Here is a 25735-nt window from a genome sequence, read left to right as displayed (position 1 = left end):
TAATGTAGAACGTTGAGATATCTTTTTTTATTTGTGACACTTGCATTCTTCCTGTCTCCGGGCCTTGGGCAGAGGTTTTGTAATTCGTATAACGATGCCAAGCAACGGTGCAGTTCTATTATTGATTATTTTATTACGTTTATGCGTTACAAAGATTATCAGAAGTGTTTCCGAGCCCGGGTGTAAGCTGATCAACGCAGTGGTTGGGTTAACAGTCTTCGTTTCCTTTACTCGTTTCATTACAGCTTGGGAAGTGCCTGTGGTTCGTTAAATAAAGGTATCTTTCTCTCGTGTATACCGTTAAACAGCAAACCTGTTGAAGGCTACATTGCAGCGAGCAGTGGTGTGAAATATCCCTAGATCAAACGGATGGGTCAATTCTTGACCATCGGCGTAGTAACACGCCAATGGCGGAGAACTGATGGAGGAATTTGACAAAAACCCGCGTTGCTATTTACCGTTCAGGTAAAAAGCTAACGTGACTCAACGTATTTACTCTTTTTTCACGCTCGGCCGCTTAAAGTGTCGCCATCGCCCAAGCTTGCTGCCGTAACGTAAACATTCCACGCGGTGTGTTTTTCTGCCTGATCTTGGATCGATCCCTCCAGCAATGGAGATTGCGAAACGACGGTAACATCTGCACTGCGGTGCAAAGTACTACAGAGTACCGCGCACGGCGAGCACGTGCCGCTGCTTTATGCTCGCGCGACTAGGCCTACGCCAATGCGATTAGAAACCTAAATGCTCTTAGCGGTTCCTTCTCCTCTAAAAAGCAACGTGATCGTAGAGGCACAGTGTTCATCGAGGTTGCGCTGCATATCTCGAACGATACTACCTAACTGTACACACAGCAACGAACTTGAGACATGTCCAAGATACGAAGAGTACAGTACGGGCACTCTGAGCAGCCATCTCTTAACCTGTTAACCGTCTAATTGGTTAAGAACGCTCTCCCTGCAACGGGGAACTAAAACGATTGATGGACAAACGCGGTCAACAAAATTCAACAATCTTCTACAAAGTCTCGTAACGATATAACTATAGACGCGAGTACTTAGAGCACTCATCGAAGCCGTGAGCCCTTTTGCAATACTCCTCGGCGGGGCTCGCGCTCCACGCGCCCAACGATGTGTCCCTCGATTCCACGCAGCGACTGCGAATAAAAGCCAACGGACATAAAGAGTATCGAGTACTATTTCGCGGAGTAATTCAATCGTACCCAATCCCTTCCCTCCTCCCTCGCAAAACCCTCGCGGTTCCTCGGCCCAATTTAAAATGGAAAAGAAACACCATTCCCCGCTTTCACCTCCTGTTCCCTGGCCAGGGGCTGCAGGAAAGGCCAGCGTAGGTGGGGGCGTGCGAGGACCGTGCGTGGATACCAGAGAAAATCAGAATCAGAATTGGAATTGCAGATGGCGCCCGACCTGCGCTACTTCGGCATCGCCACCGTTCCTGTCCGAGTCGGTGGAAAGAGGAGGGAGAGGCCTGGCTCGCTCTGTCTTTCGTCGTCTTTCTACCATCCATCCTCCGGGTCCGCTCGCTGGGCCGCCGCCTGCCTTTAAAACGTCCGTGGGCTTCTGAATCACCGGGTGCGTCGGGAGTAACGCAACTCGCAAGGGACGGAGGCCAGCCCTGTGGTATAAAGCCAGGGATATAGACAGAGAGAGAGAGAGAGAGAGAGAGAGACGGAGAGGGGTCGGAGAGGGAGGGAGGCTAGGGTACAAACGCGCGTATCCGATTTTCACGGGCGTCGGGAATCGTGAGGCGTCGCGCGATGATAAATCCGGTGCACCTCCTTCTGGTTGGCTGTATGGCTCCGTGGATTATTTAACGGCCTCGATATCCACGGTCGCTCGATCGGAAGATAACCTACTGCTCGAGGTTTGTTCTTCGACCGACGCGACGCGACGGGACGCATGATTTATCCGCCGTCTGCTGGCAAACCGGAAATCGTTCGGGGAAAACGGAAATCCGTAAACTCGGCTCCTCCTTCTCTGTCCCTCTCGTGTTATCGTTCTGCTGCACCGCTCGCGGTTTATACCTACTTCTTTCTTTTCTCGTCGGCCTACTCATTGAGATTGGAGGGAAATTATTGTACAATATGGCCTTCATTTATGTTTAAAGGAACGACCGAACGATCGCCGCGATAAGCATGAAGGAGAAGTAGATATATAGATGCATTATCGAGGAGCGATTAGTAAACGTTGACGTTGACCCGCCGTGATCGAGCGTCGTATAGTGCAAACCGGATGTCGGGGAGTAGGAAAGACGAGCCATTGGGAATAATTATACTCGAGGCCCGAAGCTATCAGTTGCCGCCGCTCGAACCGAGCTGTTTTCCATCGGAATGCTCGTGGCTATGAAGCTGTTGCTCGCAGCGCGCAATTACTGCGCGACGTAACGAATTATGAGCGTAAATGTCGCGTGCCAGTTATTTTTCGAATGTCGATAACCGCGAAGGTACAGTAAAGTGTAATAGCACGCTCAAGTGGACGTTACACGAAACGTACCAGAGCATTTCTCAAATCTTCTTGACCATTTTTCACGTACGTTAGAGGGGAAATTATTTGCGTAGGCGGGAATAGGAGCTCTGACTGAGAATATAAAATTTCCAGCAGGCATCGTAAGGATCCTGCGAACGTAGAAATGAAACGGTCGCGTGTGAATCGACGTGGCGCGGATAAGGCACTAACGACCCCAGTAGGTTTCTCTTATCGTTATCCCATTGGCATTGAGCGGAGCCGCGGAGAAACAGCGGATCGTGTCGCAATCGGCCGCCACTCGGTATTTATCTCGGATAGCATCCTCGTGGAAATAAGATTCCTCCGGGGGAACGGCCGGGACGACTTCCTCGTCAGCAGTTTCGCTGGCGGAAGAGAGTCGAAAAAAAAAAGATGGCGGCCCCGTAGCCTCTAGATCGCGCGACCACCGAGTACGCTACTGTGCTCCGTACTTCCGTAGCGTGCACCAGGCTCTCCTGTCGCGGTTCGATAAAGGCCGCGGCGGCGACGGGAGGACCATCCTCGCGATCATTATGCTCGAAACGAAGCCGTGAGACTGCCTCTTTCCACGATCGTTGTTTCGTTTTGGAGCGACGCCCGTGAGATACGCGTAAACCGTGATCGCGAAGAGCGAGGTGGTCGCGGAGACGTTCCTTAATGTCATCGGGACGGAGAGAACGGCGCGGACCGATGGAGAAGTGAATGGTCGTTCTCCTCCTCTTCCGTTCTTTTCTTTCTTCTTTCCTTCACCCCGAGAGATACGGGCTCGGGAAGGTCGAGGGGAATTAAAACGGGTGTATCTCGATGCGCGACAGGGACACGGCGGAACGTACGCGGGACAGAACCAGCCTCGAGCCTCCAAGATGTCAGGACGGCTGCCCCGTCTGCGGGCGCTTCGCCCACGACCCCCTCAGACTAAGACGGAGCCGAGGAGAGAAGGTAACCTTAAAGAGGATCGCGGGGAAGCCGTGATGAAGGGGCATTCGCCACGGGACGACACCGAGGAGGTGACGGACAGTGCCGACGATGGCTTGGCGAGGGACGAGCCCAAGTACGAGGCGGACGACCTCCTCGACTGCTCGGGCACCTCGCAGGGATACGAGTGCAAAACGTGCAAACCGTCCAAGCCGATGGCGAGCCTCAAGGCGTACCTCGACCATCTGAAAAAGGAGCACAAACAAAAGGTATACATTAGCGAGATAAACGAACGGATATTGGCTTGTGGCAGACATTGGTCTTCACTTTTTTTTTGCTCTTGGTAAAAGCACCATAGTAATTTTCGTGGTAACTATGGTTCTTTAAGGATATCTGCTCTCTTTTTTTAGTCCGTCTTTTAAGGATTGGAATTAATATTGTGCTGTGAGAGGAATATAATGTTGTATACAGGGTGTTTATTTTATATGTGGGTGTCTCCATTCAGTTGTTGGATGGGCAAGATTCAAGAATTATAATTCATGATTTGACAACTCTTGAACCAGTTGTTTTGGGAAGTTTTTCTAAGGACTAGATATATACATAGTGGTTAAACAGTAGGGCGGGTGGTTTTTTTTAATTAAATGGTGGATTCAACCGCTTGACCTTCAAAGGAGAAGCCGTTGAATCCTCGGATATGTGGCCAAATTTGAGAATAGAAATAAAGCGTTAAAGTGGTCCAAGTAAATTAATTACTTTTTACCATAAAAAAAAATATTTCCTTTACTTATATTAGGTTCTTACATTTAAAAGGTTTCCAACGAAAAAGCATCTAATGATTTTTAGGGAAAGTTTGTGCGCGATATTGGAAACAGATGCTCAATGTGTTCTTATGTCGCATTAAGTTCGAGGGATCTTGAGACTCACCAAAGGGTACACCATTTAAAACGAAGGTTCTTTCGTTGCACTAAATGCTCTTACGTAACGCACGTGCGTGCTCGTTATACGAAGCATGTTAAGTATCATTCTATGCCGATGATCAAGTGCGATGCCTGCGACTTTCGTACACCGTACAAGGTGAATACAACTTCCACGGATAGCTGCGCTCTTCGTGGAATGAAATAACAAAGGTGAATAATGCTTTTCCAGTGGAATTTGGACAGACACACTCGGAATCACGGGGGAGGTGGAGCATTTCAGTGTAGGGCCTGCAATTTCACAGCCGACATTAGGCAGAGCTTGACCGTGCACGAGACCAATCACCACGAACCTCCTGTAGGTCACACCAACCGCAAATCTAGCACACCCTTTGAGCGTAAACCGCGAAACAGTCCTAAGCGTTACAATCAGGTAATACGACGAATGGCTTTACTTTTAAGGATGTATTAAACACCTGTGTTTGTCCTAACCTCAGGTAGGTGCGAGTGACTTTAGAGAGGCGCTGCACATATCTGGAAGTACGATGGTGTCCCTCAGCTCCGGAGACTCGTTCCTCTCCGATCAGTCGATGAATTCCATAGAAGACAAGAGGAGCGCAATAGCCAACGCAGAGTGTATAGCATTGAAGTGCGAAGAGAAAGGCTGCCAATTTATCACCGCATGGGACTCTGAAATGCAACGCCACCTAGCAGAGTGCCATGCGCCGGTTACGCCGAACAAATCCAGGAAACCACTGCCAATGTTGATCCCTCTAAGTCCTGCCAAATCGAACAACGCTACCTCCAGTGGGCTTTCCACTACGCTGCTAAAAGTTCCGCGGGTTAGGGTAAGGCCGGAACTAGCACAAATCGCGAGAGACACGGAACTAGCGAGGTTGTACGGGAATAAAGAAGTTAGTCGCTTTCCTTTATCTTATTTAATCATAATAGGTCTCGTCGCTTCTAGAACAGTCTAACGAATGCACATTGAATGTTCCGCAGGGCAGCAATTTAAAGAAGGATGCTAGTAACGCGGCAGATTTGTTCGAAAAAAAAAACGCGTCCTTCTTTGATAAGCTGAAGGAAAAGCTTACCACGTCGGCGACGATTAATAACGGAGGTGCGGAGGTGGCTGTAAGTAGTACCGCGAACGATTTGACATGCTGGTGTACGTTTAAAGCTAGTAGCATGGAGGAGCTGGCTTGTCACAAGCGAACGCACCACACTGCTCTCAGTGTATCCGTGGGCACGACGCGTTGCCCGACGTGCAGGAGGCGTTGCAAAAGTTCCACAGATCTGCAAGCGCACGTGCAGTGTTGTCGCCCGACGGGCAACGACACGTCCATAGACAGTAGCTTAGAAAAATTAACGGGTTGTTCAGAGCTCCGTGTGACCTCGTATCGCGGTGAATACGCATTCCCAGCGCAAACGGATTGGGACGTTAATCTCGCTGGACTGAATTCCCCTGGATCATCGGTATGATGCTTCTACAGAAGTAATAATACATTAATTAATTCTACTCTTTCACTCGAGGCGCGTGCACATTGCAAACGTAATTACCCGTGGTACCGAACACGCACACGAACGAATACGAATTAATTGCAATACGAGAGTCAACAGACAGATCTGATCGCAAACAATTTGATTGCAAAGCACCCCGCCAACGTTGTACGGCCATTAGAATTCCCACATAGAATGAACGTTCTTGGTTCAGCTTGAAGCCACCCGGATTTGTTCCATTACGGATATGCAACTATGCTGTTTATGTCTGACGATGTATATTGTTTCTCTTTTTTTTTATTATCATTACTGTTATTATTATTATTATTATTAAGAATGTGCTTTAAATGTTATTGAGAGTCGAGATCGTAGTTCTCCCCTTGCGCTTTCGAGGGTATTTTAACGCTTAACTTTGATAAAGCCGGTTGAAATCTTTTGTCAGGTTGAAGGCGCCTCGACGCATCCAAGCGGCCGACGGGTATTCAAATGCCCGCATTGTCCATTTTGGGCGTCCACCGCAAGTCGCTTTCACGTTCATATTGTCGGTCATTTAAATCGGAAGCCATTCGAGTGTTCCCTGTGCGCGTATCGCTCTAACTGGCGATGGGACATCACAAAACATATTAAACTTAAAGCAGCTAAAGATCCAGTTCATATGACCGCCAGGGTACTTATGACGGATGAGACAGGTCGACGGAATTATTCCAAGTATAACAAGTATCTTGCACAGGTGAAAGCACAAACTTCACACCTTAGAATAAGCCGAGATCCCTCCCGTTTTCTTTCCGTTAGCCGCCGTAAACGCGCCATGGTGCTTGTCGATCTTCCTAGGCGCACTGAACTTTCTCTTTATTTTTTTTTTAATCGGATCAATTTTTGTTTACGCTAATCGCTTCCTTTTTTTGTGTTGTCGGTCGTTTAAGCAGTTCTTTCCATTTCTCTCTCTCTCTCTCTCTCTCTCTCTCTCTCTCTCTCTCTCTCTCTCTCTCTCTCTCTCTCTCTGCGACAAGCACAAGTGATGATCCATAGAATCGATCACGGGATAACGAGTAAAATGTATCTTTAAAGCTGATGATGGAAGAGTTTTAGATAGAGCGCTTGGACACTTGATTGGTGTTATGATGTCAGTCTGATATTGCGATCACAAGCATATTCTTAGTAATCACAACCGACGCACGGTAACTTTCTGAAAGAATCTTCCCTACCTCGAAGGTGACTTTTGTTTTGCAAAAAAAAATTTATTTCCTTCCTTCTCTCTTTCCACCGCGCGAGGAAACAGTCTCTCAGTGTGCCGAGTAGTCGTTTCGTAGGCAGAGTGAAAAAGAAATACGTTTGTTTTCCATTGTGCAACGGCAATGTAACGCTTACGTGCAGCGCAGGGCAAATTGAACGTTGAACGGACCGTTTCTGGTTTCCCTCTAGGTCGAGCAACAGTCGTGGGACGATCAGAACATGGAGGAGCATAGCGTGGAGGAAAGCACGTCCGACGAGCCGCCGACTAAGTTGCTAATAATGAACAGCAACGACTATTTGCAGACGCCGGAACTCACGGCTGCGCCTGTTTCGATCACGTCCGCCGGCGATGGGAGCCACGGCGTTAATGCTATCAATATTGGTCTGAGACCGCCTCCTCCTCTCAAAGCTGCCGCTAGAAATCGAGGCCAGTCCTTGCTGAAAAACAATCTGATCTCCTCGAGCGGGCAGAGCGAGGCAGCTGGGTCCGCTTGCGCCGCGAGTACAGAGGAGACCAAGCGCACTATGTGGAAGTGCAAGCGTTGCAACTTCAGACACTCCAACAGGGAAACCGTATCGTTGCACGTGAAGTCTCATAATGAATCGGAACAGCGCTACGTGGATGAAAAAGTACGCAATTTCTTAAAGGAACGACATGCTTCGGGGAGTAAATCTATCTGGCATTTTGGTCCAAAGATACGAGTTGCATATAGTGTAAATACGCATAATTCTGTAGAAGTTCCACGCAAGGACCAATATACTGGATCATTACTCCCGCAGTAAACATATCTACTTCCTTTTTATTTGAATCGTGCTTGCCCACAGAACCCATTCGGCTGTGGAGACTGTCCATTCTCCGCACCCGACGCGGCGACTCTGTCCATGCACAGAGTCCATCATCGCCCCAATTTGGAAGCGATTTTCAAATGCTATCTGTGTCCGTACTACGTTAGCACAAAAGCGTACGTATTTATACTACCGATACTAGCTCCACAATCTCTTCAAGAGACGCTCATTTATCCACATCGTTTCAGAGAGCTTCTAGAGCACGTCAGGCTTCACGGAGAGGAGCTGGCTGTAGTGCACCAACAGAACATGGACTACAATTTCTCCCCCGCAAAAAGTAAAGCTTCCAACAGCGATGGCAGTAAGTTTCTAGAAGATTCTAAATCGAAGCATGTAGCTGATCCGCTTACTGAAGCCTTCTTCATCGTGCCAGGTAATAGTCGTATGAAGGAAGAGAAGCCTGTGGAGCAGGTGATCCACATCACCACCCAGAACAACGTCACTTGCATCGCCAACGCCTCGAAGAACTCGAACGCGCCACCGCCGTTGCTTCTGGACACCCGAGCACTGTCGGAGCCGCCGCTGGTCTGGGTGTCCAGGCCAGATGGCACCCTGGCGAAGATGTTGAAGTGTCGTCACTGCCCCTTCGTGTCTTCGCGGCGCGTCGAAGTCCGCGACCACGAGACCATGCACCTCGACGCCCCTAGCCACGGGCCTGTGATCGCTTGCACGGATTGCAGTTTCACGTGCACGCGCCGGGAGGCGATGGTCGCTCACGCAGACATGCATTCCGGGTCCCTGGGCACCGTCCACTGCTTGGTGGACGACGGGAGGCCAGACTCTCAGCAGTTGAGCGACCTAGCCACGTTCCTCGGCTTCACCCATCCTCCCGTGCTGGGTTCGGAGCCTGACTTACGGGACTCCAGACTAGTGCACTGCTGCAGCAAATGCCCGGCGCGGTTCCTCTGCGAGAAAGAGCTGAGGATCCACTTGCGCTACCATTCCACGGAGCTGGCTTACTCTTGCCAGTGGTGTTCGTACGCCGCTCGTCAACCAGCTCACCTCCTCGCTCATCAGAAGGCGCACTCTACTGAGTACCAAGAGCGCACCAAGTATCTTTTGTCTCTGTACGGCTATTCGCAAAGGTATCCGCCTCCTACCACGGCCTGCGTCGAGGCAGGCAGCCACGACGCAGAGAACTCGGCGACCACGGTCGCCTGGATCGTCGTGGAGGTCTCGGAGACCTCGAGCAATAGCTTCGATAACCACCCGAATCAACGGACCGGGAACCAGGTGTTCACCTGCGCCAAATGCCCGGCCCGCTACTTCAAGCTGGACGCTCTGGAGTACCACATGACCCTGCACGGCTCGAATAATAGATTTAAGTGCACGGAGTGCGATTACTCCTCCAAGACCGCGCAGAATCTGGTGAAGCACCAGGTGGTCCATCGACGACAGAACGAGGCGACCGAGATGGCCGCGAGTCTGTCACCACCCCCGGATCCGCAGTTCGGGATCTTCATGCGCGGCAATCCGAACTTCGTCTACCCGGGTTACTTGAGGAACGGACGGTTGAAGGAGAAACGGTACAAGTGCCACAAATGTCCCTCCGCGTTCGAGAAGCGGGAGCAGTACAGGGTCCATCTTACTCTGCACGGCGCGAAACAGAGATACCGTTGCGACACTTGCGACTATTCCGTCAAGTACTACGCCAACTACATCCAGCACTTGAAGAAGCATCAGGCGAATGCCGAGGCACAGGCGTCGCGCAGGCAGTTCGAGGACGACACGATCACCATCGACAGCGACACGGTGTTCGACGGCATGGTGTCGGTGTCTCGTTCGGGAAAGACGCTGAAATCGTCGAGTGCGTCAGCCTCGGCTGCAGCTATAAACGGATCGTCGGTGCTGAATTACGGGGGAGCCCAGACCTCGAATCAAGACAAGCAATCTATGATGCTGTTGCAAAAGAAGGGGATACTGCTGGCTCCTAACGAGGAGGTAGAGACCTTACGCTGCCAGAGCTGCCCATTCTCAACCTGCGACAAGGATGCCATGGACGCTCACAAACGTCGGCACGGTATCGAGAGGATGACCCCGTCGTGCCCCCATTGCGATTACATACCGAGGAAGGACGAAAATATCGGAGATCACATCAGACTACATTTCACAAGACTCTACAAGCCGGAGTCCTATCTCATCATAGAACTCCTGACATTGACGATGAGGAAGATCGCCGCGAACGGAAAGGAGGAGAAGCAGAAGCCTACGGAGCTGCTGTTTAAAGAATGCACGGACGGAAGGTTCTTTCCGTTTAGCGACACGAACTCCACTAGCAATTCTTCTCCTTGCAAGGAGAAAGTCATAGTAGATCCTAACACTGGAGAGACTAAGCATCACTTGGCTGTTTAGAATGATACTGACGAAACGATCGTGTAATGTACAGTTCTATGTATATAATATTAAATATGTGACACATTGTAAGTGCTTATATACCTTTTTAGATCTTGCGATTAATTGGATCATGATAGAATCATTAAAAGAGATCGTTTCAGCTGAGAGAGTGAGCCACAGGAAACTGTAGTCTTTGCCGAATGAATTCGCGTAACTTGGTTCTAATCATTGTTACTATGTACAGAGAAGATTCTTCGTCGACTAATTATATAACACTTGAAATTCAATCTTGTACGATACGATAATAAACTAGAGCTATTATAGACCCGGTGTTTGCAAATTACCCAGACCCGTTAACTTTGGGACCAAATTCGTACTTATCAATTTCTCCCATTCGAACCCAAATCTTTCGTTCCAGTTACTTACGAGTCTAAAAGACACTCGTACAGACCTCAAACATATCCTATCAGACTTCGATACTCGGCCCCGCTACCAAAAACATGCCTTAGTTAAACTTTCCATGCCTGATAACTATTTTCCATCTCACAAAACTCATTCTACTAATTCGGAGAGCATGCAATTTTTCACAATAATGTGATAAAGGGTGGTGCTGAATGAATGGTGAGTCCTTTGAGTAGGTGGAGACGGCTATGCGTGAAGGCGTTCATCTGCGTTGGCACGGGGATCCCGAAGGGTGAGAAAATGGGATCAATAAAATCCCTGTTCCAGTTTCGCGCATGACGGAATTTATTTTACGAATTTCTTAAGGTTATGAGAAGAGGCCGCGACAGAAACCTGTGTCACACTGAGCACGATAGGTAAACAACGCGGTGGATACAGTTAAATGCGGAACGATGTTCGAAGGTGCCATAGCGGCGTTCTTGAACCGACTACTGGGCAAGTATGTCGAGGACTTGGACACAGAGCAGTTTAATGTCGGTATATTCTCTGGTGACACCTGCCTCACTGATCTTAAATTGAAACCCGAGGCTCTGGTAAGCTAAACATCTCTCCTTCGCAGGAAATGTGCCTCCTAATGATATTTGCTTTCGCAGTACCAGCTTGGGCTACCCATCAAAGTGGAAGTAGGGCTTATAGGGAAGATCGTTTTAAAGATACCATGGTCTGGATTGTTCTCCCAACCCATCGTACTATGTATCGAGGTAGAAATACAGTAATTTCTAAACTGCACTTCGCAAAGGATTAGCAAGTCATAATCCCGCTAATATTTATAACGTCTAATTCCTGTTTTAAGGATGTGTACATAGTAGCCGTGCCTGCTGCTCATGGCGCATACGATGCAGAGGTACAGAAGAAGCTGACGAGAGCGGAGAAGAAGAAAATATTGGAGGATTTGAAGGAAGACGAGGCATACAGAGCCGGTATACTCGCAAACTCAGAATTAAAGCTGGGAATCCACCGGGAAGCTAAGCTAAGCAATGTGATGCTATGCTATGCCATGCTATGTTTTAAAAAGAATTAGCTTCATTACATTCTTATGGAACTATTTCCACCGAAAGCTACGTTAAAACATAGCATCGCATAGCATAGCTTAGCTTAGCTTCTCGGTGGATTCCCGGCTGAAGTGTTAGCAGTTAATGGAACGTTTGATGTAATCGTTAACATATGCAATGATTTTCAGAATTGTTTAATAGCTTGCTGGCATCTGTGACAAAGAACTTTCAAATTACTATAAATAATGTACATATTAGATACGAGGAAAAGCTGAACGAATCTCTATGTGCTTGTGGTATCTGTATCCAAAGTATATCTGTGATGACTACCAATAGGTAACTCTCTTCTATTCCCTTGCTGCCCTGTGCAGTTTAACACATTTCAAAATCTTTTAGCAAATGGAAACCCGGTGTGTGCGCAAGTAATTCGAACACAATCTACCAACTGGTGCGGGCAGAATCTCTGAGCATATACATGGATCACGATACGGTATCCGCACTTGTGAGCAACAGGTGTGACTGGGACATATCCAGCTTCCTAGAGTGGAAGGACACAATGCACAAATCCCTGCAAACTTTCGGCATGAGGAATAAGGAGTTTCAATTCCGTAAGTGTATAAACTCAAGCTCGGAGAATATCCTTCCGGGAGAGCTACTAAAACTAACTGTTTCGCAGTTCTGAAACCCTTCACGTCAAAGATAAAAGTAATCATACACAAAGGAAACAAGTCGCAAACGTCTCGTATATTAGTCGACATTGTTCTTCATGATGTAGCGATGCAAGTTTCCGAGGTGCAGTACCTTACTTTCTGTCATCTCTATGATTCCTTATTCCGCGCAATTATTAACAAGTACGTAAGTTACTTACGTCTGATCAATTTCAGTTATCTTTATCGTAAAGGAAATTGAATCAATGTTCTTTTAGACCCTACCTGAAATATCGTCCAAGCGAAACTGTGAAAGGAAATCCATCGGCTTGGTGGAAGTATGCCTACAATTCCCTGTTAGAGTACAACATAAGACCCTACGCTTGGGAAAGAATCGTCGAACACAGGAAGAACTACAGGAAGTACAAAGAGACATGCCTACAAAGTCTACTTCGGCCAAATGATACGGAGTTGAAGTTAGATTTACAGAAATACGAAGACTGCCTGACCATCCTCAATATAGTAATCGCTCGAGAACACGCCAGGCAAGAATTACAGAATAAAACCATAGAAGAGGAACGTCGAAGCGCGAATACCGATATTCTAGGGCAGAAGGCCACAGAAAATACATGTTCCACGCAAGAAGGGACACAGAATTCAAGCGCAGAGAATGAGACGGAAGATCAGGAATCTAAAAAGTCATCCCATCATGGTATTAACAATGGATCAGGAAAGAACATAAAATTAGAGAAGTTACCGCAACCAATTGGTACGGTTTTGGAAAGTCATGCTATAATATAAAGTACTGAAGTGTAAGAGTAAATTCTTATGTTCTCTTAAGTCTCTGTTTCAGATTATAAATTTAATTTCACCTTAGCGAACTCCTGTGTGAGCCTCCTAAGCAACGATAGAGAAGTTCTGGTTGTAACTATAACTCAATTCTTAACAAGTATCGAAATACGACCTACCTCCTCCGCTTTTAAGATATCCGGCCGTGCTGAAAGCTTTGTGATCGAAGGTGTTTCTGTGGAAGGTGATCTGGTGCCGTTGATCACAGTGGACAATGTTTTAACAGGTATGAAGATCCTATGAAGGTCGCGCGAAGTTTCCTCTCCGAGATGAATCTTACCGCGATGTATTTACACAGGGAACGTGTCGACCAACTTTCTGGCAATAGACTTTGAGAAGAACGGAGTGAATGTGGACCCAACTTTCGACGTTTCTCTAAAACTGGAAGCTATAGAAGTCACTTACTATCACGTAATAACAACATTGCGTTGCAAATATATACAGAAGCGCTTCCAGTTAATACACGAGTATATTTTACTCGCAATACAATTGTCTTTCAGCACGCCATGATCGAGATCATTAAGTTCTTCAAGCTCAACGACGCGAACATCCAAAGCACAATTCTCTGGGTGTACAAGCTGTACGAATACGTGAAAGACAACATCCTCATTCTGATGGATAATATCGTTTCCCAGACGCTGCGGATTAGCTTCAAGATTGATATCAAAGGGCCATACATCGTGTTTCCTGAGCACGGATCGGTGCAGAAGTGCGTACGGTGTCAGACACATTTGTAAATAATTGCGATTGAATCTGAGCGTAACACAAATGGGTTTCAGAGGTGGACATGTCCTCGTGCTGGATTTTGGTAACGTGAGCGTGTCGAACGAACTTCAGGGAACGAACTTGCAACTGGAAGACGCGACGCTTATGGAATTGGAAGAATTACTTTATGATAGAATACACGTTGTATTCTCCGGGGCACAAGTTTTGCTTTGTCACTCAGGTATGCTTCTTTCCTGCGAATCCTTCTTGTTATAGATCCCAATAGTGTTACAGAAAATGTCTACCGATGTGCTTACAGGAGATGACTGGAGGTCAACCAGAAAGAGGAAGGACTCCGAGTACCATTTTATACCGAAAATACAGGCGAACACAACTATCTCTTATAGTATAAAACCGGAATACTATCAGTTACCAAGGTATTTCTCAAGATTCTGATAACATGGGGCTAGATGTAATGAAATTTGGTGATTTTGCAGGACCAAAGTCAACGTCTCGATTTCCAGTATTAAATTCAATTTGACGGAGAACAAGATACAAATGATTGTTCATTTCTTGAATCTATTGCTGCTCGCGTATCAAGAGAACATCGAGAACTGCGACAGTGATACGAAACAATGCGTTCCGCAAGAAAGTTGGAACAATGTCATTGCGTCTATGAAAGAGCTGAGAAATGTGCAATGCAGCGTATGCCTGTTATCAGTCATGACGCTGCAGGACAGGCTCCCACACGTTCCCAAGGAACTTTTGACAAATAATGTACAGAAACAGAAACTCGATAGGTAACGAAGTAAGACTAACTACTCGATGTACCAGATGTATTTCTTAGCGTCTTGTGTGTCGTCAAGTATTCAGTCGATTATAAGTTTGTAATAACTGAACGTCATTTATTGCAATCAACAGAAGTGTCGTTTCGTCAGAAGTCAGTGAGGAAGATTTAGAATTGCTATCGAAGAGTATAAATTTGTCTGGATTCGATGATAACGTGTCTCCGTGCAACCATATCAATCTGTTATTGAGATTCGCCATCGGAGAGGTGCTATATTAATTTGCCCCGTTCAATCTTACTACATCTCGCGACGCAAACTTCCAATGTTCTAACACTATTTTCAAATATCCAGCTGTCGGTTCACCTGACGGTGATAAATTATGGAAGAGAAGAGCCCTATTTAAATTTGAGATTACACGCATTGTACCTCGAGACTGCGATGATGGAGTACGGGCCTGCTATTCAGTTTGGCGTCGGGTCCATTCTGCTAGTAGACAAGACGAACGCAGGAGTAACTGGATCCTACTTGGAACTGATATCTACCGAGGAACCACACGAGGTTCTTGTTGTGTCGTACCTCAAGGTACTTTAAAAAAGACGTAGAATTGTTGCTCGCCTGTCGAATGTTTTTAGAAACGCTTAGGCGTACAATTGTTCCAGGTGAAATCCAACTGCCCTGATTTTAAATCCCACTTCAAAAGCATCGAGCGATCCCTCATCATAAATATACTGAATATTAATGTGAATCTTCACAGACCCGCTCTGTTGAAGATAAGAGAATATTGGTATAGCTTGGTCAAGTATGTTCTACAAATCTTATTACTCTACGGAAATACATACAAGAGATTCGTTTAAAAAACCACTACTCATTCTTTTAGTATTGTCGAAGATAATAATCTCCTGAGCGTTGGCGCAAAACTATTTCACAGCATGGTGCAATGGAAACCGAAAGAAGACGATCCACCTATTCCCCCTGGTATGACACAAGTCTCACAAATTTGCTTCCTTCGCAGTGTCTTTAACAGTCTCTACCTCGTTAGGTGCGATTAAATTGAATTATTCTGCGAGGCTGAGCGCGCTAGTGGTCAGGTTTTGCGACAAGGATGTGGATTTATTGGAAATACAGGTTCTCGGATTGGAGAACCATTGCATCTACAATGCCAATGAAAGAATGGTTCTACGTGCACATCTTACACATTTATCTGTCGAAGACTTGAACGAAGACACGCTTTATTCGAAGGTAAGTCTCTAACTTTGTTTTGGCGAACGCTTTAAATGTACAAGTTTGCTCGCTCAACGTAGTACATTTTGTTGCAAGCTCTTAACGACAGACGAGGACAAAGTTCTTGACTTGAAGTACGTGAGGCATATGCCAAGACTATACACGTGTTCTGATATCGATACGAAGCAAGACGATGTGATGTCTGACGGGACATTTAAGCTTTCATTCGGGAGAATCAACTGCGTACTTATTTCTAAAATACTTCACGACCTAAAGGTATGGGATTAGCACATTCCACTGGACTCGTCAGGAATATCAATGCAAATTCTACTTATTTCCGCAGCACTTTTTAGCACCATTCAGCTCAACGTACTGCTTGCGATTTAAGAACTACTTAATCAAAAAGCTTAGACGTGGCATCGAAGAATTCAAAAGAAGCGCAACCAAGCTACATATATTTATTGATATTCAAGGACCTACGTTCCTTCTGCCTCAAAGGAAAGACGTTCCAAGCCTCCTAGTATTAAACACAGGTTGTGGCTACTAAATATCCACGATAAATCACTGTTATATACTAATGCGAGCATTTTAATTTCAGGCGTGCTGACTGTCGAAAATTTCTTCAAGAAAATCGAGCACTCCGGTCAGAATGTTAAAACACCTGGCAGCGACATGAATCAGATAATAATTGACAACATTCTAGTGAAATTGAAGAACATGACTATATCCAGAGCGATTATGACACTCAGTCGAGATCTGGAAATTCAAGTAAAATTGGATACTTTGAAAAACCGCGAGCCATTTAGTCTGCAGATATTCATGTAAGTTTCTGTTCGTAGGAGCCTATTGTCGAGCCTGTGCACATCCACTTCGACATCAAGAGGAAAACTGAGTATCGCAGTGCAATAGAGTTTCAAACCTATGGATTGTTTAACGTGCAAGGTTCTATGGACTTTGTACACATTAATCTAAGCCAGAGAGACCTGAAGTCTAGCATATTAGTGTGGAAAGATAATGTTTCGAAGATTATGCTGTTTAAAGACGCGTTTGAGAACGAGGCATGCTCCGCAATGGAAGAACAGTTGATGAAAGCTGATCAAGACGTAATGGTGCAGAAATTGGAAGATTTCCTTACTCGTAATGAGAACAATGTGTGCGAAGTCAATGCAAAGCTAACTCTAGAGGGATTGCAATTGAATTTGTTTTTAGACTCGGAGGAGGTACGCGGGAAACTTCGATACCATACTAATTTTATATTATCTTCTAACTCGCAACGTATTTCAGGTGCTAAGCTCCCCAGTCCGTGATTTGAATCATGGTTTGTGTAGACTAACATTTGGAGAGATTATTAATACGTACGCACTGTACAGCGATAAAAGTTTGAAGATGAAACTCTCCCTGCAAAGCTGTGTCTTACAAGATACTCGGAAAGATTCTCAAGTTATAAGAAAGTTTGTATCCCAGATGTTTAAAGTGTTTGAAATGCGATTCTTGATATTAACACACCGATTTTTATTCAAGAATAATCCAATCACCCGCAAGGCTAATAGGAATGCCCCCTGAGTCCTACATATCGGTTTCGATGTCACCTATCGTTGACATCGCGTATACTTGTGCCCCAGCTGGAGAGAAGTGTTTCGATGCACTTATACAAGAAGTCAGAATGAACCTGTCGGTGCCATTCGTGATACACCTGACACGCTACATCATGGACTCCCTCCCGGGGGATCAAATCGAAGAAGGAATCATCAATCATGGCTATGAAAACAACAATCAAACAGCAGTAAGTGCTTGCTTGAAATCGTAGTTTACTATTTCCCTGACTTAAGCGCAACTTTCAAAACGTTCCACTATTTGTCCCGGTGGTGTTGAAACTACCTTTCAAAACGTATTTGTTTTAAATCAAGAGCAGGGACATTACCAGTGCAGAAAGAGATAAATTAAAATACGCACAATATTTTAAGGAGGAACCAGGTATTTACGCACATTTACTGTCGCTTTAATTGTTTACCTCTTCTGACTCTCCAAGACAGTTATCGGTTAAAAAAAAAAACATGAAAAAGACATTTGTAATATTTGTAATGCTGCTTCGGTGTAACTGTAAATGTATGTAGCGGCTTGCGTTGGCAATTAAGCGTTTAATCGAAGAATCATTCTGTGTAATACCTAGACGCCTCCGTATCCGTGAGGATACACAAGCCAGAGATCTTATTCTTCGGGGATTTGAAAGCAAGCAACGCACACGTGATTCTTTTACAAGCGGAGGTGACGTTTGAGAGTAGCAGGCACAGCTGCTCCTCGTCAATTGTCTGCACGCTCACAGACGTCCGTGCCAAAACGATGAAGCAAGAGAACTATTCGAACCACACGCCCTACTGGCTACTGTGCCCTTGCGACATAGAGATTTGTCGCAAGGAAGAAGCGCCTGAATTTAATGTCAGCTACGCTGTCGCTGTGAACACAATCCATATCCATCTCTCCGCAGAAATTATACACACATTCATCGATGTAAATTTCAATGCTATTATAAACACTCCACCTTTCAGAGATGTTTACGGATGATGAATAATGCACAGCCTGCTTTCAGATATTAAACGAAGCCACAAGTTTCTTGGATAGTATTAACGTAAAGACGGAAGGCAGGCCTACGAATCAAGACTCCGGCATACACACCAACTTGTGGACACCGAAAAAGATTTCAAACGTGCCGTACAAGAAACTGAACGACAGTAAGTGTTCTGATGCCAGTAATCTCTGTTTCGCTCCAAGTATCTCCTTTGAATCATACTTTACAGACGATTCAAATCTAGTTTACGAATACAGTGACAAAGTGGTAACTTTTAATTTAAAGCCGCTAGTAGTTTGCTTGTTACTGGAGATAGAGTACTCGACAGAGAGGCTCCCTGTTATAAAGATAGAGAGCATAGTTACAGCTTCTATTAACGATTGGTTCAATGATTTTAATCTTGAATCCAGTATAAAGCTCCATGCGTTCTGTTATAATGCGGATTACAAGCATTGGGAGCCCCTAATTGATTTGTATTCAGAAGACGATACTAACTACAGACCATGGGAGCTAGCGATAAAGGTAAGTATGCCCTGATATTGATTTCTTTACGTATTCATCGTTATTCAAGTACCATTACCCTCTCGTATACAAAGATACGCCATGGCGAAGCTTTCATGATAAGTCCCAATTGGACTGATCCATATCAGCAAGTAAAGCAGAACGGATCGAAAGCAAAGAAGGGATGTTTCAAAACTACGGATCAAGACGTTGCAGACATGGTATTCATAACTCCAAATCTAACAGCACCGAAACCAAATGGTACTTCGAACATGCTCTCTTAATTAATTGCACTCGATGAATGTATTAAGTAAAGCAGAATCTTTCAGAGACAGAATTGTATTCAACATACGACGAAGACTCTGACACAGATGACGATGAAGGCCAGAAAAAGTTAGCGAGAACTTCTAATTATTTATTTAATAGCAACAGTAGCGGAGAGGAAGACAGTGATAGCGATGACTCTAGTACAAACGAGGACGAAGGGCTGGAATTAACACCAGAATGTACCGCAGACTCTTGTAAGGATGTTAGATCAATCTTCCCATCAGAACTGTATTATACTTTATTACCGCAATGAATTCTTCGTTGCAGTTGGTCCCCTAGGACGAGAATCAATAAAGTCAAATGACACGGCAGTTTACATCACCGTGTCCGCGGAAGACAAACTCAACGTTGTTGTTACTCCGAATTTAATCGCCGTGACGGACATTATCGTGAATGCGTTTCAGCAGGCTACGAGTGGAATACCGACACTACTCACTAGCATTAAGAAACTGAATCTAAAAAATGACATCGGTCATGAAAGTCGAATAGAGCTGCTTATTTCCGAAGACGTTAGTATATCAGAATTGCTAATGCTAGGAATCCTTTCTCCGCAGTGAATTATCTGTCTAATTACAGGAAGATGATAGAAGCGTTACACGCGTTGTGGCGAGTCAAGACTACCACGATATTAATTCACCAGCGAGTCTACCGAGTAGTCCAGAAGCAGAGGCTCAATCAGTCCTGGCCAGTCCACAATGGGTTGAGAATGAAATGGATTTCGCTGATCCAGATATCAACTTACAGGATCATTCAGTGCCAATCGAGGAAATGTTTCAAGATGACTCTTCTATCAGAATATACAAGGCAATCACTGGAGAAATATTACGCGTTGTTTTTAAAGGTATAACTATCCTTGACGATTGTACGAAGGAATTTTTATGAACTCCTGATTATATCCATAGGATTCGAAGACATACTGGTGTATTGCCCTAGAAGGCAAGGTTGCAATTTAATTCCACTTCGACCTGTCAGGCATGAGGTTCGCTATCACTTGGTCATCGAAGCTACGATCAACAATTACTTGCATCGCACTATCAGTGTGCGGTCGCCTCTGCAGGTAGAATATTTAATCCCCATTTGGTCATTCTGATAACACCTCACTATGTATATGTATTTCAGTTCCGAAATGAAACTTCCTACGCACTGGGACTGTATTATAAGAAGTCATTGTTGGAGAAACTAGAACTCACGTGCATTGGCGAACCTACGAATCCCTTCGACGATAATATCAGAATGACGATTATTGAACCTGATTCTACCTACAGTATTCCTTTATATATAGCTTATCACTTTCCTATACACATACTGCCTGCTTATTTAGAGTAAGTGTAGAACGATCCGTACGAAGTATGCAGCATGTTCTGGCTTCCCAATACAGCGAGAACCTTCTTGCAGAAATTATCAAGCCAGCGAGGAAGGAATTTATTGGAAGGAATTAAGTGGAACGATGAACGTAGCGAAAGACATTTACTGCAAGGCGAAAGATAGCGAAAGTAACAGTGTGTTCTGCGTTAAAGTTTCTTGCAACGAAGTTCCGTTAACTATAAGGCCAAGCTGCCAAGTACCGAATTACTTGATAAGCGTTCACTCGCCTCTTATCTTCAACAATCAGCTACCATTCGTAGTAGACGTCAACATAGCTGCAACTAACTACGAACTGAAAATCGAGCCAGGGGAGAAGATAAATATGCACTTCTTGAATTGTAATAACGATATCCAGTTTGTCTTTAAGGTACGTACGTTGATGTGTTAAGCTACCGAGGAGAAATAAGAGTGGCTCGTAATTCTTTACAGATTCAAAATTATTTGGGCGCATACTGGACTGGCACTGCGAAGCTGAACACGAATTTGGAAAGGAAATTCGTTTTGATGAGCGCAGATAGTGAGTCGGAGTCGACGAGACCATTCCTGCTACGCATAGAACTGTGCAAAATCACAAGTTGGCACATTGTAATTCAGTCTCAATACTGGATGATAAACAAGTCTGGATTGCCCTTATATATTCAGGTAGATGCTTAACTTTACCCCTTTAAACTACCCAACTTCACTCTCGAATGCTTTCAGGAGTGTCATTCTCACATGATTAACGAGATGCCAGAAGAAGAGCTGATATTATTCTCTCAGAAGAATAACAAGAAGGGCACGGTTAGATTGAGAGCCAATCAGTCCGAGTGGTCTTTGCCCTTCGGTCTAGAAGGGATCACCTCTATGTCCTTGATCGTGTGCAAGGATACAGAGCGTGGGAGGAAGTACAGGATTCTAACAGAGATCGAAAGCTCCCGTCTCTCTCCCAATTTCACCAAGATTATAACGTTTCTACCTTACTTCTACATTAGTAACAAAACAAAGAGGACCTTAAGATTCATGGAAGAGAACGACCAGGCAGATTTGTGGAACGATCTTTTAGCTGGGCAAAGCATGCCGTTTTGGCCTGTCACGGAGTCAATGAAGATGAGAATAAAATGGAGGAACAGCCAGCTAGTGTCTCAACACTTCAATATTACTCATGTAGGGAAGACGGTGTTGAGAATGGATAATGGGGTACGTAATCAAGCGCTTTTAATTGCAGCGAAGCTGACTCTGGGAATGTAAGAGTATAAAAAGATTTGTTTAATTGCAGTCAGCAATCAACGTAGAAATTGAAGGTGGTATTCATTCTCCGTACCATGTTACATTCTACAAGTGCATGCCTGGCGACATACCAGTGAGAATAGATAACTTCTGCAACGATCTGTTCCTGAAGATTAGCCAGTCGAACTTGGGGCAAGTAGCTCTAATAAATCCATTTCAAAGTCTCTTGTATACATGGGACGATCCCACCAAGTCCCGAGAACTCATTTGGAATGTGTATAACAATAAGAAGACTGGATACAGTGCAAAGTTCGAGAAGGTATAAACTTAGTACATCTATCGCATTGGACAAATGCCCTCTGATATTCATTCTCATGCTTTAAGGATGGATACGGACAGGAAGATGTACCTCTCGTAATTGTCGACAAGTGTAACAGTGGACCGTCTGCCACATCTTCCTTCAAAGCGAATAATAATAAATCTTCATGGCTGGAGACTAAATCTGCGAGCATCAGCAGCAGCGAAAGCAATGTCTGCGACGAGGATGTGAAAACGAACACGATGAAGCATGGGCAAATAAATAATACGACGGTCTATTGGGTAAGCTACATGGAGAGCAACCAGCGAGTTCTACTGTTCACTCAACACGAAACAGTATTCCTGAAGGCGAAGAATATCATCGATCCTGAGCCCAGCAAGAAAGAAATCTTCTTCTCCTTCGCTGGTATTGGCGTCAGTATTGTAAGTACGCACTGGCGTTAAAAGTTAAAAGGAGGATACTGTTTTAATGCCTTAAACCCAATCGCAGGTAACGAGAAGCGAAGAGATCCTAAAGGAGCTAGTATACGCCAACGTAACGAATTCTGCGGCTCACTGGGAACTTTACTTCAGCAGAAAGTGGAAGAGTTTATCGCTAGAGCTGAGTGCTTGGATAGAGAGCAAATATGTAAATTCTTGTAAAAAAGTGCAGTTAGATAATTTAATCGAGGTGCGTCTCATAAATCTAAATTCTACGATGAAACAGATATTCGGAGGAACTGAAACTTTCAGGTGGACCTTGCGAAGATGCATATGACCAAACCATTCTTCGGGAAGCTAAGAAGAACCTACTCCCCAGGAATTTGGTTGCACATCAGGAACTCTATGTCGCTGACCCACTTGCAGGGCTACGTTCATAGGATACAGGTAGAAATACTTTGCTCCCATTTACTTAATTCTACTTGGAGGTGGAATGAAACGTCTGTTTGTAATTTCAGGTGGACAACCAAGTTCGTAACACCACGTTCCCCGTAGTTTTACATTCGAACTTGCAGAAGAGTGTTATCAATTACGCTGGGAACCACAAACTGAAGCACTGCATAGAATTCGCGTGTTTAAAACAGAGAAAGCTGAACTACGATGTTTACAAGTACGTAGTTCTCTTCCCCGGTGGTTTTATTCGCGCCAATCGTTTTCCCATTATTCGCTGCTATAATCGAACATTCGTTGCAGAGGTATATGTGTTATAGTTAGAGAATTTGATCTGAATCTACAGGAAGGTTTCCTTCTTTCTTTAATCGACTTGCTCCCAAAGAAACCGGAGACCAAATATTCTATCGCCGCGAAGTTAAGAAAGGATGTGTCGAACATTCATATATTGCCTTCCAGTAAAACTAATAATGTAGGTTTGTTTCTAACTCTTCCGTTACTTGTGCATCAACTGGTTACCGTTAATAGCAACACGTTCATTGCAGAGCTCAACTGTGAAAAGGAAGAATGTGATAGAACATATGTATATTTCTCCGATATTAATACGCTTAATATTGTTGGCCGATACAGAGAGACCTAATATCTATAATATTAGCGATATTGCAGATTACAAGAATATCGTTCGATTTATTTTTGAATACTCCGAGAAGGGAGGGTCTGAGAAGCACGCCGAATTCAGGTTCAGAGATACTCTCGCGACGAATTCAGACTCATGCACTCGCGACTGTACTGACTTCGCATTTCCTTCGTTTCAGACTCCCATGCTACCAAAGAAGCTTTATTACGGTTGACAATACAGAACTTCTATCGAATCTCTCGCGATCCTATGTAGCCCAGACTATGCAACAATTCTATGTGCTGATTCGCTCGACTACTGTCTTGGAGAATCAATACAGCTATAATTTCATATCGCCAAAGGAATGCTTCTACGAATCTGATACGGTAGGTGCACAGGAATATTCACTGACTTTTACAGTGTCTTAATCTCTACCTATCAATGTATTTTCAGTTGGTCTTGTGCGTGGATGAGACAGCAGAGAAACTAAGCCACGAAATAGCGTGCCAGCTGGGGTACGCTACCACAGACACTATACAAACGTCGGCCTTTAATTTCGACTTCGAGCTACACGTGGTGCAACCCAAGGTATGCTTAAGGTGCAAATCCACGATGAGACAATAATATCGTGTCTCGCATGAGACTTTAATCTCATGAGACAATTACTTCATTATTTTTTAATTACTTTGTCACTAACAAAAATCATATTTACAAAAATCTCATATCTCACGGCTATTTCCATTATTTACATCTCATCGTGGATTCGGACCTTTAGAGAACCGAAAAGAGTGCGAATAACTTCATTGATGCTGTGAATTCGATTGCAGGTGAAAGAGCCATGCTTTCAAAATAACGACGTACCTCCATTGAATCTTGCAATCCGTACCTCATTTTCTACAGAAATCGAATTAGACGCGTGTAGCTTAATAACTGCGTTTATAAATAGTAAGTACGGTGCCATTTAAAAGCAAATTGTGCTTCGTTTATAGAAGTACTGAATTGCTCGGCGGAACTTGCAGGTATCCATCGGGAGGAGTTGAAACATTTCTTCAAAACTTTGGGAAAGAAGACGTCAATATTTTTTAATACTGAAAGTTCCTCTCTCAAAGCCCATTCGAAAGTGATAGCGGATATAATGAAAAGGTACCGACGAAAAATACATTCTGTTTCAACCCGATTTTCTATTCCATTCTACGTTTCAGGGCACAAGAAATAGGTCATAAGTTTATATCTCGGATACGCTTGCCGCGTTACGTGAATCCTTTCAAGGTGAGAAGTTACTTAAATCTTCGCAAATTTTTCTATACGCGCGTAACTATTAAAATAAGCAATTTTCATTCGCCAGGGAGTCGAGATATTCTCGGTGCATAAAGCGAAAGGAATGCACCTCTTGAGCATGATAAATAAGAACCCCTGCGTCGAAATGGACACGTATTGGGCACACGCTGCCCTTTCCAATGACGGGAAACACATAGCTCTTGTTTCGCTGCAGTAAGTATACGAGGATTGTGGAGTTTCTCTACTTATCTAAGATAAAGGATATTCATTCTTTTGGCGATTCGTTTAGACGTCTATATTTCATCGAGAAGGGGTGCACCTGGGGGTCTCTGAACGTAAAGTGGACTTTAGAAACTCATCAATTACTATCGCCCCCAACTGTGGTCAATAACAAGCTTATCCTACACGTGAACAAGGTAATCGCTTTGTGGTGTCTAAGAGTTATAGGATCTAGCGTAAACATAATGGAGCAATCTTACCCGCAGAACGAAGATACTCTATCACCCATGGTCGATTGGTATTTGGAAAGCGAAGCGACAGACATTCTGGAGTGGTTGTGCCAGAAAATAAATATAGCCATGATCTTGAACATGGAGAACAGTATATGTTCAAAGCAAGTTGTATAACTGGGGATCCGAACTATAAAAGAAAGATCATTGTATATTTAAGTTAGCCAGGCACAATAAATTTCTCCGACAAACGCAATACTTTCTCTTTCATATTGAAAACCTATGTCTAAAAAGCAACAGTGTTTCCTACTAGTACAATCCATCTCATTCGT

The 25735-nt window shown here is 44.6% G+C and overlaps 2 protein-coding genes across 11 annotated transcripts; both read left to right on the top strand.

Moving 5' to 3' along the window:
- The first annotated feature begins 1488 nt into the window (after nucleotides 1-1488).
- On the top strand, nucleotides 1489-10568 carry LOC143370521 (uncharacterized). 8 transcript variants are annotated; one of them, XM_076815758.1, is made up of 12 exons: nucleotides 1524-1637; nucleotides 2125-2460; nucleotides 3317-3685; nucleotides 4260-4490; nucleotides 4563-4763; nucleotides 4828-5244; nucleotides 5333-5806; nucleotides 6273-6560; nucleotides 7253-7693; nucleotides 7889-8025; nucleotides 8098-8210; nucleotides 8283-10568. In XM_076815758.1, exons 2-12 carry the CDS (start codon nucleotides 2443-2445, stop codon nucleotides 10259-10261), a joined length of 4668 nt encoding a protein of 1555 aa, XP_076671873.1. In that variant the 5' UTR covers nucleotides 1524-1637; nucleotides 2125-2442; the 3' UTR covers nucleotides 10262-10568. The 8 variants fall into 8 exon arrangements, with proteins under 8 accessions (XP_076671875.1, XP_076671873.1, XP_076671872.1 ...); XM_076815760.1 differs by lacking the exon at nucleotides 2125-2460 and having other exon boundaries at nucleotides 1489-1637; XM_076815757.1 differs by lacking the exons at nucleotides 1524-1637; nucleotides 2125-2460 and adding an exon at nucleotides 2471-2700.
- A 242-nt stretch (nucleotides 10569-10810) lies between these two features.
- On the top strand, nucleotides 10811-25659 carry LOC143369965 (intermembrane lipid transfer protein VPS13A). 3 transcript variants are annotated; one of them, XM_076814500.1, is made up of 53 exons: nucleotides 10811-10937; nucleotides 11012-11238; nucleotides 11299-11406; nucleotides 11499-11625; nucleotides 11886-12033; nucleotides 12094-12305; nucleotides 12374-12548; nucleotides 12623-13113; nucleotides 13198-13419; nucleotides 13492-13604; nucleotides 13694-13902; nucleotides 13973-14139; nucleotides 14218-14335; nucleotides 14396-14698; nucleotides 14820-14952; nucleotides 15038-15268; nucleotides 15346-15485; nucleotides 15564-15661; nucleotides 15726-15925; nucleotides 16004-16183; nucleotides 16251-16440; nucleotides 16506-16675; nucleotides 16747-17127; nucleotides 17192-17358; nucleotides 17429-17690; nucleotides 17815-17881; nucleotides 18078-18415; nucleotides 18495-18636; nucleotides 18718-18995; nucleotides 19070-19235; nucleotides 19304-19495; nucleotides 19569-19810; nucleotides 19878-20142; nucleotides 20204-20358; nucleotides 20421-20623; nucleotides 20697-21033; nucleotides 21096-21308; nucleotides 21366-21842; nucleotides 21922-22191; nucleotides 22257-22613; nucleotides 22681-22860; nucleotides 22923-23057; nucleotides 23129-23280; nucleotides 23364-23532; nucleotides 23606-23799; nucleotides 23876-24062; nucleotides 24130-24264; nucleotides 24504-24621; nucleotides 24696-24819; nucleotides 24879-24945; nucleotides 25022-25167; nucleotides 25244-25370; nucleotides 25440-25659. In XM_076814500.1, exons 2-53 carry the CDS (start codon nucleotides 11098-11100, stop codon nucleotides 25578-25580), a joined length of 10263 nt encoding a protein of 3420 aa, XP_076670615.1. In that variant the 5' UTR covers nucleotides 10811-10937; nucleotides 11012-11097; the 3' UTR covers nucleotides 25581-25659. The 3 variants fall into 3 exon arrangements, with proteins under 3 accessions (XP_076670615.1, XP_076670612.1, XP_076670614.1); XM_076814497.1 differs by having other exon boundaries at nucleotides 18703-18995; XM_076814499.1 differs by having other exon boundaries at nucleotides 10820-11238; nucleotides 18703-18995.
- The last annotated feature ends 76 nt before the right edge of the window (nucleotides 25660-25735 follow it).

Source organism: Andrena cerasifolii, chromosome 6, assembly GCF_050908995.1.
Source record: "Andrena cerasifolii isolate SP2316 chromosome 6, iyAndCera1_principal, whole genome shotgun sequence".
NCBI lineage: Eukaryota > Metazoa > Arthropoda > Insecta > Hymenoptera > Andrenidae > Andrena > Andrena cerasifolii.
Note: the sequence above shows the minus strand (reverse complement) of the source record. Positions and strands in the feature narration are given on the sequence as shown.

Bases quoted from the DNA above. Each gene is read 5' to 3' on its own strand.
- LOC143369965 (XM_076814497.1), top strand. From the start codon at position 11,098: ATGTTCGAAGGTGCCATAGCGGCGTTCTTGAACCGACTACTGGGCAAG. The intron at 11,407-11,498 runs GTAGAAATACAG...TCCTGTTTTAAG, and splicing joins CCATCGTACTATGTATCGAG to GATGTGTACATAGTAGCCGT. The intron at 20,143-20,203 runs GTATAACTATCC...TTATATCCATAG, and splicing joins ATTACGCGTTGTTTTTAAAG to GATTCGAAGACATACTGGTG.
- LOC143370521 (XM_076815757.1), top strand. From the start codon at position 2,647: ATGAAACGGTCGCGTGTGAATCGACGTGGCGCGGATAAGGCACTAACG. The intron at 4,491-4,562 runs GTGAATACAACT...ATGCTTTTCCAG, and splicing joins ACTTTCGTACACCGTACAAG to TGGAATTTGGACAGACACAC. The intron at 5,807-6,272 runs GTATGATGCTTC...ATCTTTTGTCAG, and splicing joins TGAATTCCCCTGGATCATCG to GTTGAAGGCGCCTCGACGCA.